General features: G+C 40.7%; 1 protein-coding gene across 4 annotated transcripts in view; it reads left to right on the forward strand.

The window, feature by feature from the left end:
• Armh3 (armadillo like helical domain containing 3) overlaps positions 1 to 17,448 on the forward strand; it is a 179,015-nt gene that overhangs the window by 35,831 nt on the left and 125,736 nt on the right. For all 4 annotated transcript variants that reach the window (XM_090346028.1, XM_090346029.1, XM_090346030.1 and 1 more), the window contains 5 exons: positions 2,152 to 2,195; positions 3,488 to 3,548; positions 7,793 to 7,839; positions 9,559 to 9,634; positions 13,462 to 13,552. In XM_090346028.1, the coding sequence (XP_090202154.1) occupies positions 2,152 to 2,195; positions 3,488 to 3,548; positions 7,793 to 7,839; positions 9,559 to 9,634; positions 13,462 to 13,552 (319 nt within the window). The remainder of the gene's footprint in view (positions 1 to 2,151; positions 2,196 to 3,487; positions 3,549 to 7,792; positions 7,840 to 9,558; positions 9,635 to 13,461; positions 13,553 to 17,448) is intronic.

Below are 17,448 nucleotides of genomic sequence, written 5' to 3' on the forward strand. Positions count from 1 at the left end.
TACTGTCCTTGGTCTTTCTCAAGGCTAGAGCTCTACCACTTGTACCACTTGAGCCACAGCTCCACTTTTGGCTTTTTCTATGAGAAATCAAACCCAGGTCTTCGTGCATGGTAAGCACTCTACCACTAGACCAAACTCCTTGTCCCTGTACATTTTTTGGGGGGGGAGGTACATTCATCTATTTTAGGGCATTTGGGATGTTTCCATAATTTGACTATCATGAAAAATTTCTTCTTGTGAAACTGGTTCAATGGTATTTATAGATAAGAGTCCTGAGACTCTTATCTCCAAGTAACCACTAGAAAACTGGAAGTGGCATTATGGCTCAAGGGGCAGGGTGGTAGCCTTGAGCTGAAGAGTTCAAGCCCATCACACACACACACACACAGACACACACACCAGTGAAGGAGATGACCATGAGACTGTCCTCATTTTTGCTGATTTCCTTTTGGAGTGGTAAAGTACCTATCATGAGCAAAGCTCATTAATTAGAGGTAGAGTCTCAATTTCTCTCTCTCTCTCCTCCCTCCCTCCCTCCCTCCCTCCCTCCCTCCCTCCCTCCCTCCCTCCCCCCATCTCTGTCTCTCTGTCTCTCTGTCTCTCTCTGTCTCTCTCTGTCTCTGTCTCTCTGTCTCTCTCTGTCTCTCTCTGTCTCTCTCTCTCTCTCTCTCTCTCTCTCTCTCTCTCTCTCTCTCTCTCTCTCTCTCTCTCTCTCTCTCTCTCTCTCTCTCTCTCTCTCTCTCTCTGCCAGTCATGGGGCTTTAGCTCTGGGCTTGGGTGCTGTACCTGAGCTGTTCAGCTCAAGGCTAAGTACAAAAGTCTCACGGACTTTTGTACTGGGATTGGCTTTGAACCGATAGTCTCAGATCTGTCTCCGAAGTAGCTGGGATTATAGGCAACAGCCACTGATGCCTGGACTGATCTTCGAGGTTTTAGTCTCCCTGAATAACTAGGATTATAAACATTAGACATCTCCGGGCGTGGTGGCTCACACCTGTAATCCTAGCTACTCCTGGGCTCAGATCTGAGGATAGAGGCACTAAAGTTCAGGAGACTCTTATCTCTAATTAACCACCAGAAAACTGGAAGTGGTGCTGTGGCTCCAGGGGTAGGGTGGTAGCCTTGAATTGAAGAGCCCAGGGACAATGCCCAGTCCCAGATTTCAAGCCCCATGACTGACAAAAAACAAAAACAAAAAATAAAACCAAAACAAAACATTAGGGGCTGGGAGTTTGGCTTACTGGTAGAGTGCTTGCCTAGCATGTACCAACACCAGTTTGATTCCTTAGTACCATATACATAGACAAAAGCCAGAAATGGTGCTGCGGCTCTGGCCTTGAGACCCAAGGCATCAACAGCTAGTATATTATTATTGTTGTGGTTATTGTTTTGCTAGTCCCAGGGCTTGAATGCAAGGCCTGAGCACTGTCCTTCAGCTTTCTTAAGACTAATGCTCTACTACTTGAGCCATAGCACCACTTCTGATTTTTTCCATGTATGTGGTACCAGGGAATTGAACCACGGGCTTTATGTATGCTAGGCAAGCACTCTACCAATAAGCCAAACTCCTGGGCCTCATTACTTTTTATGATGTTTGTTTTATAAATACATGAAGGATTTTTTTTTTTAATATTCTGGCTTAGTCTTTTTGGAAGTAAAAGGGATCCCATTAATATTGTCAGTAATCTGGGCTGGTGTTGCACCTCTTGTTATTCTATTTTAAATCATATTTGGGAGCATTCATTAGATAATTGGATAAGAAAATCTTTTCATGCCTCTAATCCTACTTACTCAGGAGGCTGAAATTTGAAGATCACAGTTCAAAGCCAGTGAGACTTATTTCCTGTTAACCACCAGAAAGTCAAAAGTAGAGCTGTGGCTATGGTAGAGCACTAGCCTTGAGCAAAACAGTTCAGGGACAGTTTCCAGGCCCTGAGTTCAAGCTCCATGCTGGCAAACAAAACAAGACAAAACCTTTCCAAAGAAAATTTTTTTTTTCTACTTTTGACAGTGTTTCTCAGAACTGTGTCCTTGCAGAAATTGTTGGGTATAAACTATAGTGGTTTAACATTCTCTGGCAGAGTTATAACATTGCCATTAATTCCCAAAGGCAGCTTGCTTATTTGAGGTTTGCTGTCTTTTCTCTTCCAGGGAATGGGGCTTGTGATTGCTCAAGCTTTGTCTGAATACAACAGGTAAGTCTACTATTCATGAAAAGAGAAGTCTGATTTTCATTGAATTGGGTCAAGTAGGGAACTGGTTTGTTACACTATATGAGTGAAGACAGAGAGACCTCTCCAAATGAATATTCAGATGTATAGCTGAATACAGATATATTTGCTTTAGCTCAGCCTGTTGATATTAGCAGGGATTTCTAATTCCAGAAAAAAATAGTATAAAATTAGTAAATAGAATTTTCTATATAAAGAAGCTTGTGGAGCACTACTTTTATTTTTCTTTTACTCTTAAAAAATAAATGAAGGCTTGGAGTTTGGCCTAGTGGTAGAGTGCTTACTTAGCATGTCTGAAGACCTGGGTTCAGTTCCTCAGTACCACATACATAAAAAAAGCCAGAAATGGTGCTGTGGCTTAAGTAGAGCTCTAGCCTTGAGAAAGTCCAAGGACAGTTTTCAAGCCCTGAGTTTAAGCCCCAGGACTGGCAAAAAAAAAAAAAAAAAAGTAAATAATTAAAAAAATGAAAAGCATATTGAACTTTGACATATGTTTCCTTTTTCCTCTCCTTGTCCCTGTGTTCTCCTGCCACCCCTCCCCTTTTTCCTTCATGCCTATTCACTCACCCTTTTTCTGTGGTCCTAGGGATTGAACTTAGGGTCTTACGCATGCTAAGCATGAACTGTCACTAAGCTATACTCTAGAGCAAATGTTTATTTCACATTATTGATTAAACTCAACTTTCCAGAGTCCTTGTTTAGTGGTGTGTGTGTGTGTGTGTGTGTGTGTGTGTGTGTGTTCATTGATACCTGAGTTTCTTGCTGTAAATTTGGTAAGATTTGGTATTCCATGAATAGAAACTGGAAACCTCTATAATCCTGCTAAAGGCCAGATAGTCTTTCTTGTTGCTTTGCAGACTTTCTTTACACACAGTTGGGTGTTAGGACTTCAAATATGTCCCATCACAAATGTTTTAGCTTTCTAATTTCCCTCTTCTTCCTTCAGACACAAACAAGATTTTCACTGTACAGCCTTGAAGTAAATTGGTTATCACAATTTTCAAGTAATAGTCTGTTTGGGGAATAACTGTGTCAGCCATATGTTAGTTTTACATTTTTGCAGCTTCCTTTCTAAGTCTCAGATAGGTATCTCTTAGCTTGCGGACAGAATAGCAATGGCTGGATTGTTATGATGCTTTAGTTTTCTGGAGTCAGAGGATTTTAGAAGTAGCTTGCCCTGATTATATAGAATCTCAGAATCAAAGACATTCTTGATAAATAATCCAGAAATTGAATTTAGTTTAATTTTTGTTTAGGCAGTATAAAGACAAAGAAGAGGAACACCAGAGTGGTTTTTTCTCTGCTTTAACAAATATGGTAAGTGTCATTTGTTTTTATTTCTCCTGCTGAAAAATACAGGAGTTCTTTGGAGTAGGCAAATCTGAGTTCAGTAGGTTAGTGGCATGATGAGGGAACAGAGGCTTCTTAGAACAAGGTTTCATTTGGAATCATATTTTCTACCAAGTTCTAAAGCTAGGTAAAATAGTGGCAAAGGAGTTTTGATTTCTTGGAGACTGAGATTTTTTCTTAGTTAATTTGTATGGAAGACGTATAGTTAGGGCTGGTGTCACCTTTTTATAAACCCAGTATTGTGTTGACTCAGGCAGGAGAACTGTGAGGTTGAGGCCAACCTGGGTTGCATAGTGAGACCCTTTTTTAAAGAAAGAAAGAGATAAAGAGGGAGAGAAAGAAAAGAAAAAAGAAAAGAAAGACATATTAAGTCAGACTTTAGCTTCTTAAAGACTCATCCTGGGTTAGGTGTGATGGCAAGTACTTACAGTCCCAACTACTTAATTGGCTAAGGCAGGAAGATCTATATATAGCCCACAGTTTTGAGACCAGCCTGACAGCAAGATCTCCATCTCAAGAAAGTTGGCAACTATTTGGAGACTGCCCCTGATTTGTGGAATTCAAAATCAGAGGATTTATGTCCAAGTGCTATTTTGTAGTGTTCAGTGGCCATGTGATTCCCCAGTATTTGGTCCAGGGGTTGGATGGTTATATAGTAGATTTAAGCCATTTATGTTAAGGCTTAGAGTCTGAGATGAGACATATGAGGATTAGAAAAGATATTGGTCAAATTTGTAAGACTCCAAAAAAAGGTTTCTTAACTTTGACAACATGGGTCAGATAATGTAGGACTAAAATTTTTAGGGGGCTGGAAGACAAGCTAGCCTTAAACTCAAACTTACTCTGTTTCTGAGGCCTCCTGAGTACTGGGATTATAAGTATGTGACTCCAGGTTTGGTGACATATATGTGTGTGTGTGTGTGTGTGTGTGTGTGTGTGTGTGTGTGTGTGTGTGTGTGTGTGTGTGTATGTGTGTGTATGTATATAATATTATTTATTTGCCATTCCTGGGCTTGGGCTCAGTGCCTGAGCACTGTCCTTGGACTTTCTCAAGGCTAGCACTCTACCACTTGAGCCTCAGCACCACTTCCGGCTTTTTTCTATGTATATGGTACTGAGGAATCGAACCTCGGTCTTCGTGCATGCTAGGCAAGCATTCTACCACTAGGCCAAACTCCCAGCCCCTACTTATTTATTTTTGTGGGTCATGCATGGGGCTTCAACTCGGCCTAGGTACTGTCTCTGAGCTCTTCAGCTCAAGGCTAGCTACCTTGCTACTTTGCTCTCTACCACTTGAGCCACAGTGCCACTTCTGGCTATTTCTATTTATGTGGTGCTAAGGAATTTAATCTAGGGCTTCATGCATTCTAGGTAAACACTTTACCAGTAAGCCACATTCCTAGCCTGAGACTTAATTTTTTTTTCCAGTCCTAGGGCTTGAACTCATGGCCTGGGCACTGTCCTTGAGCTTCCTCAAGGCTAATGCTCTGTCACTTGAGCCACAGCACCATTTCTAGTTTTTTCTGTGTGTGTGGTACAAGGAATCAAACTCAGGACTTCATGCATGCTAGGCAAGCACTCTACCACTAGGTCATGATCCTAGTCAAGATTATTATTATTTTTTGGTGGGTCATAGGGCTTGAACTAGGCCTGGGCACTCTCCCTGAGCTCTTCAGCTCATGGATACTGCCCTGCCCTTGAGCCAAACCCCACCTCCCGTTTTCTAGAGGTTAATTGGGGAGAAGAGTCTCTAGTCCTTTTGTACCATGGCTGGTTTTTTTTTTTTTTTTCTGCCAGTCCTGGGCTTGAGCTCAGGTCCTGAGCACTACCACTTGAGCCTCAGCACCACTTCCAGCTTTTTTCTATGTATGTGGTACCAAGGAATCAAATCTGGGTCTTCATGTATGGTAGGCAAGCACACTATCAGTAGGCCAAACTCCCGGCCTCAGGGCTGGCTTTTGAACCTCGATCCTTAGATCTCAGCCTCCTGAGTAGCTAGGATTACCGGCTTCAAGATTAATTTTTGAGTTAAATCTAGCATAGTTTTAGAATCCAGGTAGATTCAAAAACCTTGATCATTTTTGTGTATTACTCTCCAAGTAATCAGCATGAGAACAAGATAGTTCCTGAGTTTATTGTAAGAAATAGCTGCCCCATGGGGCCGGGAGTATAGCCTGGTGGTAGAATGATTGCCTAGCATGCACAAAGCCCTAGATTCGATTCCTTGGTACCACATACACAGAAAAAGCTGGAAGTGGTGCTGTGGTTCAAGTGGCAGAATGCTAGCCTTGAGCAAAAAGTGTCCAAGGACAGTGTCCAGGCCCTAATTTCAAGGCCCAGGACTGGCAAAAATAAATAAATAAATAAACAGCTATCACTGTCTTACAAAGTGGATATACCATGCAACTTTGCATTCTTTTCTTCTTCCTTCTCAGAGTTTATTCTTAGAAAAGAACCACATAGCCACATACTGATGGTTCATTCCTATAATCCTAGCTACTCAGGTGCTGAGATCTAAGGATTGTGGTTCAAAGCCAACCCAGGCAGGAAAGTCCATGAGATGTTTATCTCCAGTTAACTACCAGAAAACCAAAAGTGGAGCTGTGGTTCAAAGTGATAAAATGCTAGCTTTGAGCATAGATGCTCAGGTGCAGGGCCCTGTTCAAGTTCCACGACCAACAAAAACAAAACAACAACAACAACAAAAACAGAAAGAAAATGAAGAAAAAGAACCATATAAAATCTTAAACTCTGAGATATGAATGAGTGAAGTCTCTCAGAGGTAGAGAAGTGTGAGTTTTGCGTTGCTATTTGAGCATATGAATTAGAACAATTATGTTGCTCCTAGTGAACAACTTTTAGTCGATGAGGAAATGTTTTGTATTGAACAAATGAAGCTCCAGCTGGGTAGTTTTGGGTATCAGTAAACAGGATAAAAAGTTGTTTAAGGAGCTGGGAGTTTGGCCTAGTGGTTAAAGTGCTTGCCTAGCATGCATGAAGACCCGGGTTCGATTCCTTGGTACCACATACATAGAAAAAAGCCAGAAGTGGTGCTGAGGCTCGAGTGGTAGAGCTCTAGCCTTGAGAAAATCCAAGGACAGTGCTCAGGCCCTGAGCTCAAGCCCACAACTGGCCAAAAAAAAAAAAAAAAAAAAAAAAAGTTGTTTTAAGCGTGGTGGGCATCTTTCTCAGGACCTGTGAGATAATACATAAAAGATGGCTTAGGGCTGTGAGTATGGCCTAGTGGTAACATGCTTGCCTAGCATGCAAGAAGCCCTGGGTTTGATTCCTTGGTACCACATACATAGAAAAATCCAGAAGTGGCACTGTGGCTCAAGTGGCAGAGTGCTAGCCTTGAGCAAAAAGTGTCCAAGGACAGTGCCCAGGCCTTAACTTCAAGCCCCAAGACTGGCAAACAAACAAACAAACAAACAAACAAATGTAGCTATGGCAGTTATTTATTTGCCTATCTTATCTGAAAGGTAAAGAATAGTCTTTCATGTAGTTTTGGTCCTATATCCAAATATTCTTCTGAAGATAGTTGATGTCAGCCTACTCTGTGATATTCTTTTTTTTTTTTTCTTCTCCAATCCTGGCGCTTGAACTCAGGGCCTGGACACTGTCTTTGAGCTTTCATTGCTGAGGGCAAATGCTCTACTATTTGAGCCACAGTGCCACTTCTGGCTTTTTTCTATGTAAGTGGTACCAAGGAATCAAACACGGAGTTTTGTGCATGTTAGGCAAGCACTCTACCCTTAGGCCATACTCTGGCCCCTTTTTGAAATTCTTAGGGTTAGTTTCTGATTTGCAGTCATAGTAACAACTTACATGTTAAAAGGAAGGCTGGGAGCATGAAGCCTTGAGTTTGATTCCTCAGCATTACATAAACAGAAAAAGCTAGAAGTGACACTGCGGCTTACACTAGCCTTGGACAGAAAGAGGCTGAGCCTGGGCTGAATGCCCAGGCCCTGAGTTCAAGCCCCAGGACTGGCACACACAAGACAAGATCATTTGTTAGGGCTCTCATTATATCACTTATTACTTGCAAGCTTTTAAAGATCTTCAAAGTGCTCTGGTTTGGGGGATGTGGCTCATGGTCCAGAGTTTCAGGGTTTTTTTTTATTAGAAGGAGTTTGGTCTTTCACCCCTTAGGCTCATTAGGCTCTTACATCCTCCTACATAAAGCCTGTAATTCCCTTTTTTTCCCACAGGTGGGCAGCATGTTCATAGCAGATGCCCATGAGAAAATCTCAGTACAGTAAGTAACTGGGATTTTTGTGGAGTTGACTTGGACTTTAGTGTGGGCTTTTCTCTTGCATATGAGAATGGAAAATGTTACCTCTTGCTAATCTTCTACAAATTAAAACTTTTTTTGTGTGATTTTTAAATTGTTAGGTCCAGGAGTTTGGCCTAGTGGTAGAGTATGTGCCTAGCATCCAGGAAGACCCAGGTTTGATTCCTCAGACCCACATATATAGAAAAAGTCAGAAGTGGTGCTGTGGTTCAAGTGGCAAACCTCTAGCCTTGAGACAAGTCCAAGGATAATGCTCAAGCCCTGAGTTTAAGTCCCAGAACTGGCACAAAAAATTGTTTCTTTGGTTTTAAATAACACTGGACCCTTAGAAATCTACTTTAGTCTCATGTATAGATGGACCCTCGAAGCTAAGAATTATTCCCAGCCATTTCAAATGAATTGAAAGATGGCTGGATATTCGAGCTAGTTAAAGTTTTGACTAGATGGCGATGGAAAAGTGAGAAGAGAGAGAGAGTAATTAAAAAAGGTTAAGAATTGGTCATAAAGAGTGACACTATGGCTCAAGGGGTAAAGGGGTTGAAGAGCTCAGGGACAATGCCCAGGCCCAGAGTTCAAGCCCCATGACCGACAAAAAAAAAATCACTTTAAGTGGCACTGTGGTAAGGGGGTATCCTTGAGTTGAAGAGCTGAGAGACAATGTCCAGGTCTAGAGTTCAAGTACTATGACTGTCAAAAAAAAAAAAAAGAATTGGTTATAATGAATCAGATTCCTAACCTGTATGCTTTTGCATATGCTGAAAGGAGAAGTAAAGAGAACATACAAACTCAAAAGTAGAAGATAAACAAAAATTATGGGGAGAGTACACATTATTATAGCAAGTGTCTATTTGTAAGAAGATACATATATATATAAATATATATGTCTTATGTATGTCATATCTTATTAGCAGGTTTATTGTTAAAATGAAAGATCAGAGAGGAAATGATTTGAAATGTAGACTACAAATATAATGTCCTGTTACTTTCAGTACTTTATTTTATTATTATTATTATTATTATTATTATTATTATTATTATATTTTTGCCAGTCCTGGGGCTTGAACTCAGAGCCTGGGCACTGTCTTTAGACATTTTTTGCTTAAGGCTAGTGCTCTGCCACTTGAACCATAGCACCACTTCCAGCTTTTTTTTGTGAATGTGGTACTGAGGAATCAACCCAGGATGTATGCTAGGTGAGCACTCTACCACTAGGCCACACTCCTGGTCCAGTTTTAGTATTTTTTAAATAAATTTTGTTTTGGAAAAATCTCCAGAAGCAACAACAAAAAATGTCAAAGGAATATGCTGATGAAATATGTGTGGTGTGTGTGTGTGTGAGTGTGTGTGTGTGTGTGTGTGTGTGTGTGTGTGCGCGCGTCCCCTGGGGCTTGAACTCTGGACCTGAGACTCTGTCCCTGAGCTTCTTCTGCTCAAGGCTAGCAGCACTTTACCATTTGAGCCAGGACACCACTTCTGGCTTTTTCTGAGTAGTTTAATTGGAGATGAGAGTCTCACTGACTTTCTTGCCTGGGTGGCTGGGAACTATGATCCTCAGATCTCAGCCTATGAGTAGGTAGTATTACAGGAGTGAGCCACTGGTACTTGGCAAAATCTAATTTTTATGGTTATAATTTTAAATCCTTTTCTCTAAGAGCCATTCCAATTTCTTCTCTTTTTCTTTAGAACCAATGAGGCCATTCTTCTGGCACTTTATGAAGCTGTTCATTTAAATCGCAACTTCATCACAGTATTAGCTCAGGTTGGTTATGTTAATCTCCTTTTTGTCCCTTAAACATTTTTTTGAGGGGTGGGAGTGCTAGGGATTTAACCTAGGGTCTTAGACATACTAGGCCAGCTAGTGCTTTACTGTTGAATTACATTCCAGCTCTCCTCTTGAATTTCATACAGATTCATTACATTAAAAACCCTATCTAGCTGGGCACGATGGCTCATGCCTATAATCCTAGCTACTCTGGAGGCTGAGATCTGAGGATCAAGGTTCAAAGCCAGCCTGGCACAAAAAGGACCTGACACTCTTTATCTCCAGTTAACCTCTAGAAAAGGGAAGTGGAGCTTGGCTCTGGGGTAGGGCAGTAGCCTTGAGCTGAAGAGCCCAGGGATACCACCCTGGCCAAGGGGAAGGCAAGTAGCCTTGAACTGAAGAGTTCAGGGACAGTGCCAGGCGGAGTTCAGGGACAGAGCCAGGTGGAGTTCAAACCCCATGATCCTCCTCCCACACACACTCCAAAAACAACAACAAAAGAAAAACCTATCTGGTCGCGTCTATTTACATTCTGCTTCACATTGGTGAGTGGTAAGTAATGAATATTGCTTGTCTCTGCTTTGTGTCCATCTAGTTGTGAAATAGTTCTAATGGCATGGGTAGTTAATAGCTTTGACCAGTTTACTAATTTGGTTTGCCCCAGAAATTTTTTCTTACTTTTGATATTATTTACTCTACATGAAGGCTGCCTTCTCCTCCTTCTCCTTCTCCTTCTTCTCCTTCTCCTCCTTCTCTTCCTCCTCCTCCTCCTCTTCCTCCTCTTCCTCTTTTTCCTCCTCCTCCTCCTCCTTCTTTCTTCTCCTCCTTCTTCTTCTCCTCCCTTTCCTCCTCCTCCTCCTCCTCCTCCTCCTCCTCCTCCTCCTCCTCCTCCTCCTCTTTCTCCTCCTCCTCCTCCTCCATTCTTTCTTCTTCATGCTGGAATTTGAACCCAGGGCCTCATACCTGGCCTGAACTATATCTCCAGCTTTTCAGGTCCAAATAGAGATAAAATTGGCTAAGCTACTCATGTTATCTTACCGATATCTAGAGAAGAAAAGTAAAAAATATACTACCTAGTATACATGGATAGCTATTAACACTCAGATTGTTGTATAAGCACTAAAAGGAGGAAGATGTAAAATACAGAGTGCTGGGTCACATGCCTAAGGGTTATCGTTAGTAGTTGGCACAGGAAGGACTAAAATAGACTGAGAACTCAAGTTCATGAAAGCTATCTTAAAAAATTGATAAAGTATTTTTATCTTAAAGCCAGACTGTTTAAAATATGTATGTAAGTGTCTTTTAAGGGAAATTTTACTTTTGCTTTTTTTTTTTTATTAAAGGCCAGAATAGAATAGAATCCACTGAAAAAGTCCTTAAAAAATAAAATAAAAAAGGTCATGCTTTAAAAGAAGTAGGCTGATTTGGATTTACTTTGGAGAACACTTATCAGGGTTTTTTTCCTGTGTGTATATGTGTATATGTGCTAGTCCTGGGGCCTAGGTGCTGTCCCTGAGTTGCTGCTGCCACTGCTGCTTCTTTCTTCCTGTTCCTCCTCCTCCTCCTTCTTCCCCCTCTCCACCCACAATTGTGGAGTTTGATCGCAAGATCTGGGTGCTGTCTCAAGACTACTGCTCAAGACAGTGCTCTATCATTTTGATGAGCACAGCACCATTTCTGGTTTTCTGGTTGTTAATTGGAGTTAAGAGTCTCATGGAAGGCCAGGAGTTTGGCCTAGTGGTAGAGTGCCTGCCTAGCATTCACGAAGACTCAGGTTCGATTCCTCGGTACCACATACATAGAAAAAGCCAGAAGTAGTGCGGTGGCTCAGGCTAGAACACCAGCCTTGAGGAAAGTCCAAGGACAGTGCTGAGGACCTGAACTCAAGCACAGGACTGACAAAAAAAAAAAAAAAAAAGAAAAGAGTGTCATGGAGTTTTCCTGCCCAAACTGACTGAACCACAATTCTCAGATCTCACCCTCCTGAGTAGTTAGGATTACAGGGGAGAATTACTAATCAATTTTAATTTTTGATAACATAAGAAATTTGATCTCTGTTCCTTGTGGTACTTAAATTCCATAAATGTTTTTAAAAGAAGAGCTGAGCTGAGGAAGGCAATGGTCTGGTAAAACTTGGGAGAAAAAAGATGATTAAGAAGTTTATTTGAGTTTGTATGAGTTTATTTGTTAAGAGTGGATGTGGTAGACTTGGTGGAGGAAGATCAGGGCAAAGAGAGTATCTATTTAGTATCTAACTTTGATTTTCTCCCTCTAAATCCTGTGTCCTTTTTTTTTTTTTCTTTGTGGAACAGAAAATTTATCATCAGTATAGCTCTTTTTATAATACTAGGATCCTCTGAACTCTCCTATATCTTTTGGTCAATTATGTAGTTATTTGAATAGTTTACAAATGTGTTCTAAGTTGATCTCATCAAAGTAGTCCTTTCCTAGGTATAGATAGGACTAGAAATGTCCTTCTTTATGTAAAATCATCTGAATAATTTATTTGCTTCAAATTTTTTCATGGGCCTGGGGCCTGAACTGTAGGCCTGGGCACTGGCCAATTTCTTTTGCTTAAAAGCTAGTGCTTTACCACTTTGAGCCACAGTACCACTTTTGATTTTCTGGTATTTTAAGTGGAGATAAGAGTCTCACAGACTTTCCTGACCTGGCTAGCTTTGAACTTCAATCCTTAGATGTCAGCCTTCTGAGTAGCTGGGATTATGTATGTGTGAGCTACCAGCGCCCAGTTTATTTCATTTTTTTTAAATTTATTTTTTACTTATTTATTTTTTGGTCAGTCATAGGGCTTGAATTCTGGGCCTAGGCATTGTCCCTGAGCCGTGCAGCTCAAGGCTAGCCCTCTGCCACTTGAGCCATAGCACCACTTCTGGTTTTCTGGCAGTTTAATCTGAGATAAGAGTCTCACAGGTTTTCAGGCCCTAGCTGGCTTTGAACTTAGATCCTCAGATCTCAGCCTCCTGAGCAGCTAGGATTACAGGCATGATCCACTAGCGCCTGGCTTCCCTCTCCCTTTTTTTTTTAAAACCAGTCCTAGCACTTGAACTCACAGCCTGAGCACTGTCCTTGGGCTTTCTCAAGAGCTCTACCTGGCTCCCAATTTTTTTTTGGTTTATATTTTTATTGTAATTAATAGAAGGGTTACATTATATTCACTAGATAGAAGGTGCATTACTTCACAAACATTGATACCCCTTCTCACATTTTTGTCCCAGTTTCCCTACTCCCACCCTCTCCCCTCATCTTGTTTTCCCCCTTCCCTATCCTATTTCAAATAAACATATATACAGTATACCAGATAACAAGATACTGTAACAATATGAGATAACCAAGGGACAACAAAGGAGATGAGAAATAACATAGTACATTGAGGACAACAATCACACATTATATGGCTCTTGTTTCCATATCCTGGAAGTCCTTTCATTTAGCCTCATCCTATATGGCCTTATGTATCTAGGTTTTGTCCTATTGTAAACCTCTGCTAGGAGAGTCCAAGGTTTATGCTAATTATGACAAATGAGGGAAACTATTCAAATAAATATGGAAATGTTTTATGATTTCTTCTGGCTCCCAATTTTTTATTTGTGTGGTTTTGCAGAAAAAGTTATATGATAAGAACATAGCTTCTCATTAGAGCCTAACATGAATCAGTAGCAATCACGGTAACTACATGCCTGAGTCTCTCCTTAGTAAGCTTTTAGTATACTTATGAGGCCAGGCTATCAATTAAGCTATTCAGAAAGGGATGCTTAGGGAGAATTGGATTTTCTATTTTCTTACCCATCATTGTCCTCTTTCAGAGTCATCCAGAAATAGGGTTGGTGACAACCCCTGTCAGTCCCACTCCAACCCCAGTCACACCACTTGGGACCACACCACCTTCCTCTGATGGTGAGCATGTCACCTCTTTTGTGTTCTTGATTAATATGATCTTAGACATTTCAGGATAAGCATAGCTGGGTTAAGCAGCATGTTAATTAGTATAATTAAGCAATTTCTCTAAAGCTGGGTATGGTTGGCTCACACCCGTAATCCTAGCTACTCACGAAGCTGAGATCTGAGAATCACGGTTCAAAACTAGCTCAAGCAAAAAGTCCATGAAATTGTGTCTCCAATAAACTACCAAAAAAAACTGGAAACAGAGCAGTGGTTCAAGTAGAAGTGTGATAGCCCTGAGCAAAAAGCTCAGGGATAGTATCTAGGCCCTGAGTTCAAGCCCCCCCCCCCCCCCCCCCCCGCAAAAAATAAAATTCTAAACTGGGCATGGTGTATGTAATCCTAGCTACTTAAGCCTGGTCTGGGTTACATAATGAATTTGAGGCTGAATTGGGTAAAGAGTTAGCAAGACTGATTCAAAATAAAATTTAAGAAGGGTAGGGGAATATAGCTGAGTGGTAAAATGTTATCTGCTTAGCATGAATGAGATCTTAGGCTCAATTTCTATAACTCTCTCTTCCACAGAGAGAAAAAGAATGATATAGAGAGAGAGGGAGGGAGAAAGAGAATTTTGTTAAATCTAGGCATGGTAGCACATATATTCTCAGCACTGAGGGAATTTTTTTTTGGCCAGTCCTGGGCTTTAGCTCAGAGCCTGAGCACTGTCCTTGGACTTTCTCAAGACTAGAGCTCTACTATTTGAGCCCTAGCACCACTTCCACATATATCATATGTTACCATAAGTATGTATAATATTGATATTTTGTGTATTCATTAAAAAATAAGAAAAACAACTTTATTTATTTAGTCAGTCGTGGGGCTTGTACTCTGGGCCTGGGCATTGTCCCTGAGCTCTCCAGCTCAAGGTTACCTCCCTACCCAAGAAAAACATTTTAAACCTCCCAAAAATGTTTGTGTTGATAACATGGGTAATTTTGGCAGAATATGTTAAATAACCTAAGAATTAAATACTTGATGTTATACCTCAGATGTTGAACTCATTTTGTGTATGGGAAGTTGGGGTAGTTACTCAGGAGGCTGAGATACAAGGACCATTATTCAAAGTCAGCCCAAACAGAAACATCTGAGAATTTCCAGTAGAGCAACAAAAAACTGGGAATGGAAGTATGCCTCCAAAAAACCTAAGGGACATGGCTCAGACTCTGAGTTCAAACCCTGTACCAGGATATACACAAAAAAGTAGTACAGTATATTTGAATACTACTGGAGTTTAAACCCAGGGCCTCATGCTCACTAGACAGGTGCTCTCTGTTTTTGGTCACACCTTTTTTGCTTTAGTTTTAGGGTTTCATGTTAGCTACCATGCCTAGATTATTGAGATAGAGTCTTGCTATCTTTTTGCCCAAGTTGGCTTTGAATTTCAATCCTCCTTAGTAACTGGGATCAGGAAATCCAACTTTTTTTTTTTGGTGTGTGAAACCTTGAACTAAAGGCCTGGGCACTGCCCTTGAGCCTCTTTTGCTCATGGCTAGCACTATAACACTTGAGCCACAGCTCAAGTTTATAAAGCTCCATTTTATGCCTTTGTGGTAGTTTAGTTAAGAGTCTCACAGACTTTCCTGCTTAGACTGGCTTCAAACCATGATCCTCAAATCTCAGTCTTCTGAAAAGCTAGGATAATAGGCATGAGCCACTATGCCTGGCTAGGAAATCCAACTTTGATTTCTCCTTCCCTCCCTTCCTTCTTTCCTTCATTCTCAGGCTAGCTTCTCCAGTCTCTGCCTCCTGAGTATACAAATTATAGGTGTGCACCATTGGTGCACAGCTTCTCTTTTCTTTTTTTTCTCTCTCTCTTTTTTATTTTGGGAGAGGGGTCAGTCTTGGTGCTTAAACTCTGGGCCTGAGGGGCACTGTCCGTGAGCTCTTCAGCTCAAGGCTACTGCCCTACCCCTTGAGCCACAGTGTCACTTCCAGTTTTCTGGTGGCTTATTGGAGATGAGTCTCATGGACTTTAGTGCCCAGGCTGGCTTTGGATTGCGATCCTCAGATCTCAGTCTCCTGAGTAGCTAGGATTATAGGCATTGCATCTAAGTTTTTTTTATAATACTCGTGGTAGTAGCATTTTCTGGCTATGTCAATGAAGTGCCATTGATATTTAGGTCTACAGTGGCATATTGGATCTGTTTAGCATTGAAAGCCAAATTCTAAAGTATCTTAAGGAGAAGTAGTATAGTAAGGATTGCTTACTTGATGTGTCCACATTACTGAATAAGCCAGTGGAAATACTCAATTTTCTCTTTAAGGATGAATCCTGCCTGGTTACCATGATTAACAAAAGCCACAGTACACACACACACACACACACACACACACCCCACAATTCCATGTGATCTTGGAGTTTGGGTACTTCAGAGAACTGCCTTTCAAACTGTTCATTGTGAACACTTCCACCCACACACTTGATTTTGCAATGGCAAGATTTGTGCTTACTTACAACCAGTGAGCTTTTATTTTTTTCAAGTGGGAAGATCAAGTCAGCCCACTTTCAAATGACAAGCTCTCTTGACAAAAAGCTGCCGGGAAGAATAATGAAGCCACAGATCAAGAAATGATGCTTCATTAGGAAGTAGATTTTAGTTTTTGAAGGATTTATATTCTGGCTTTGTCTTGTTTATTTTTTTTTGCTCCAAACTCCTTTCCTTTCTGTAGGGGTACTAAGTATATAACCTTATTCTGAATGTTTGGTTTTTAATTATGGTACATGTAAGTAGCCTAGTTATATTTAAAAAGGTGTGTCACTGGAGCCATTATTTTTAAAAGCCAGCGTTAGCTGTAACATTTGTTCTCAGTTGAGACTTGACATTTGACAACTCCGCCTTGGCATGAGAGGACTTTCTGGTAAACTAAAAATACATGTACTTCTATATTTCTACATATTATATAAGATAGTTTTCCAGTCATTGCTGTGTGTGAATAAAAAAGAAGTCCCACTTAACAGTGAGTAGCCTTTTTATATTGGACAAAGGAATATGATTATGGCTTTAATCTTCAGAATAGGCTGTGGTTTAAAATGGCAGTCCCAGATCATTAACCCATAATATGAATTAATACTAGTATTTCAGCATAAAAATATACTTGTCTTTTATTAGTTCTTGGGGGCTGAACTGTGGGAAAACAGCCAAGGGTTGGGCCTGCAAATTTCTTCTCATAAGGATTTTTGCTGTGCTTGCTGTGTATTATGGATCCATAATATGCAAATGTTTCCCATTGTTAATAAACATCCTCTGCTTACACCATAATAACTCCAGAGGGAGTTATGAATACATATATGAGTAATACTCTAAACTCAACTGAGTGTTTATGGCTGAAACTAGTTTTTTTCTTTTAATTTTTATTTTTTTACCAGTCCTGGGCTTGAGATCAGGACCTGAGCCCTGTCCCTGGACTTTCTCAAGGCTAGAGCTCTATTACTTGAGCCTCAGCACCACTTCCGGCTTTTTTCTATGTATGTACCAAGGAATCGAACCCAGGTCTTTGTACATGCTAGGCAAGCACACTATCACTAGGCCAAACTCCTGGCCTATGAAACTGTTTTTGTAAATATTATGTCTTAGTGTAAAGGCACTTGACAAGATGATTGATTCCAATGTAAAGTCTTGGAATCTTGAGAAGTCTACATTAAGAGGGTATTCTACATTAAGAGAGTTAGTACTTTTCTGGTTCTTCATTGTTCATTAAGGTTATGATTCAGAGAATAAGGGGCAGTGATTCATTTTGAAAATAACAGTTAAGTATATAAAACTCACTTCCCAGAATATCCCTATTAATAACGTCTGATATTTCTTTTCAGATCCTCCTACTGGGAGGAGGAAAGGACTAAGGGGCAGAAT

The sequence above is a fragment of the Megascapheus bottae genome, chromosome 15 (genome assembly GCF_031878675.1).
Source record: "Megascapheus bottae isolate mThoBot1 chromosome 15, mThoBot2.hap1, whole genome shotgun sequence".
NCBI lineage: Eukaryota > Metazoa > Chordata > Mammalia > Rodentia > Geomyidae > Megascapheus > Megascapheus bottae.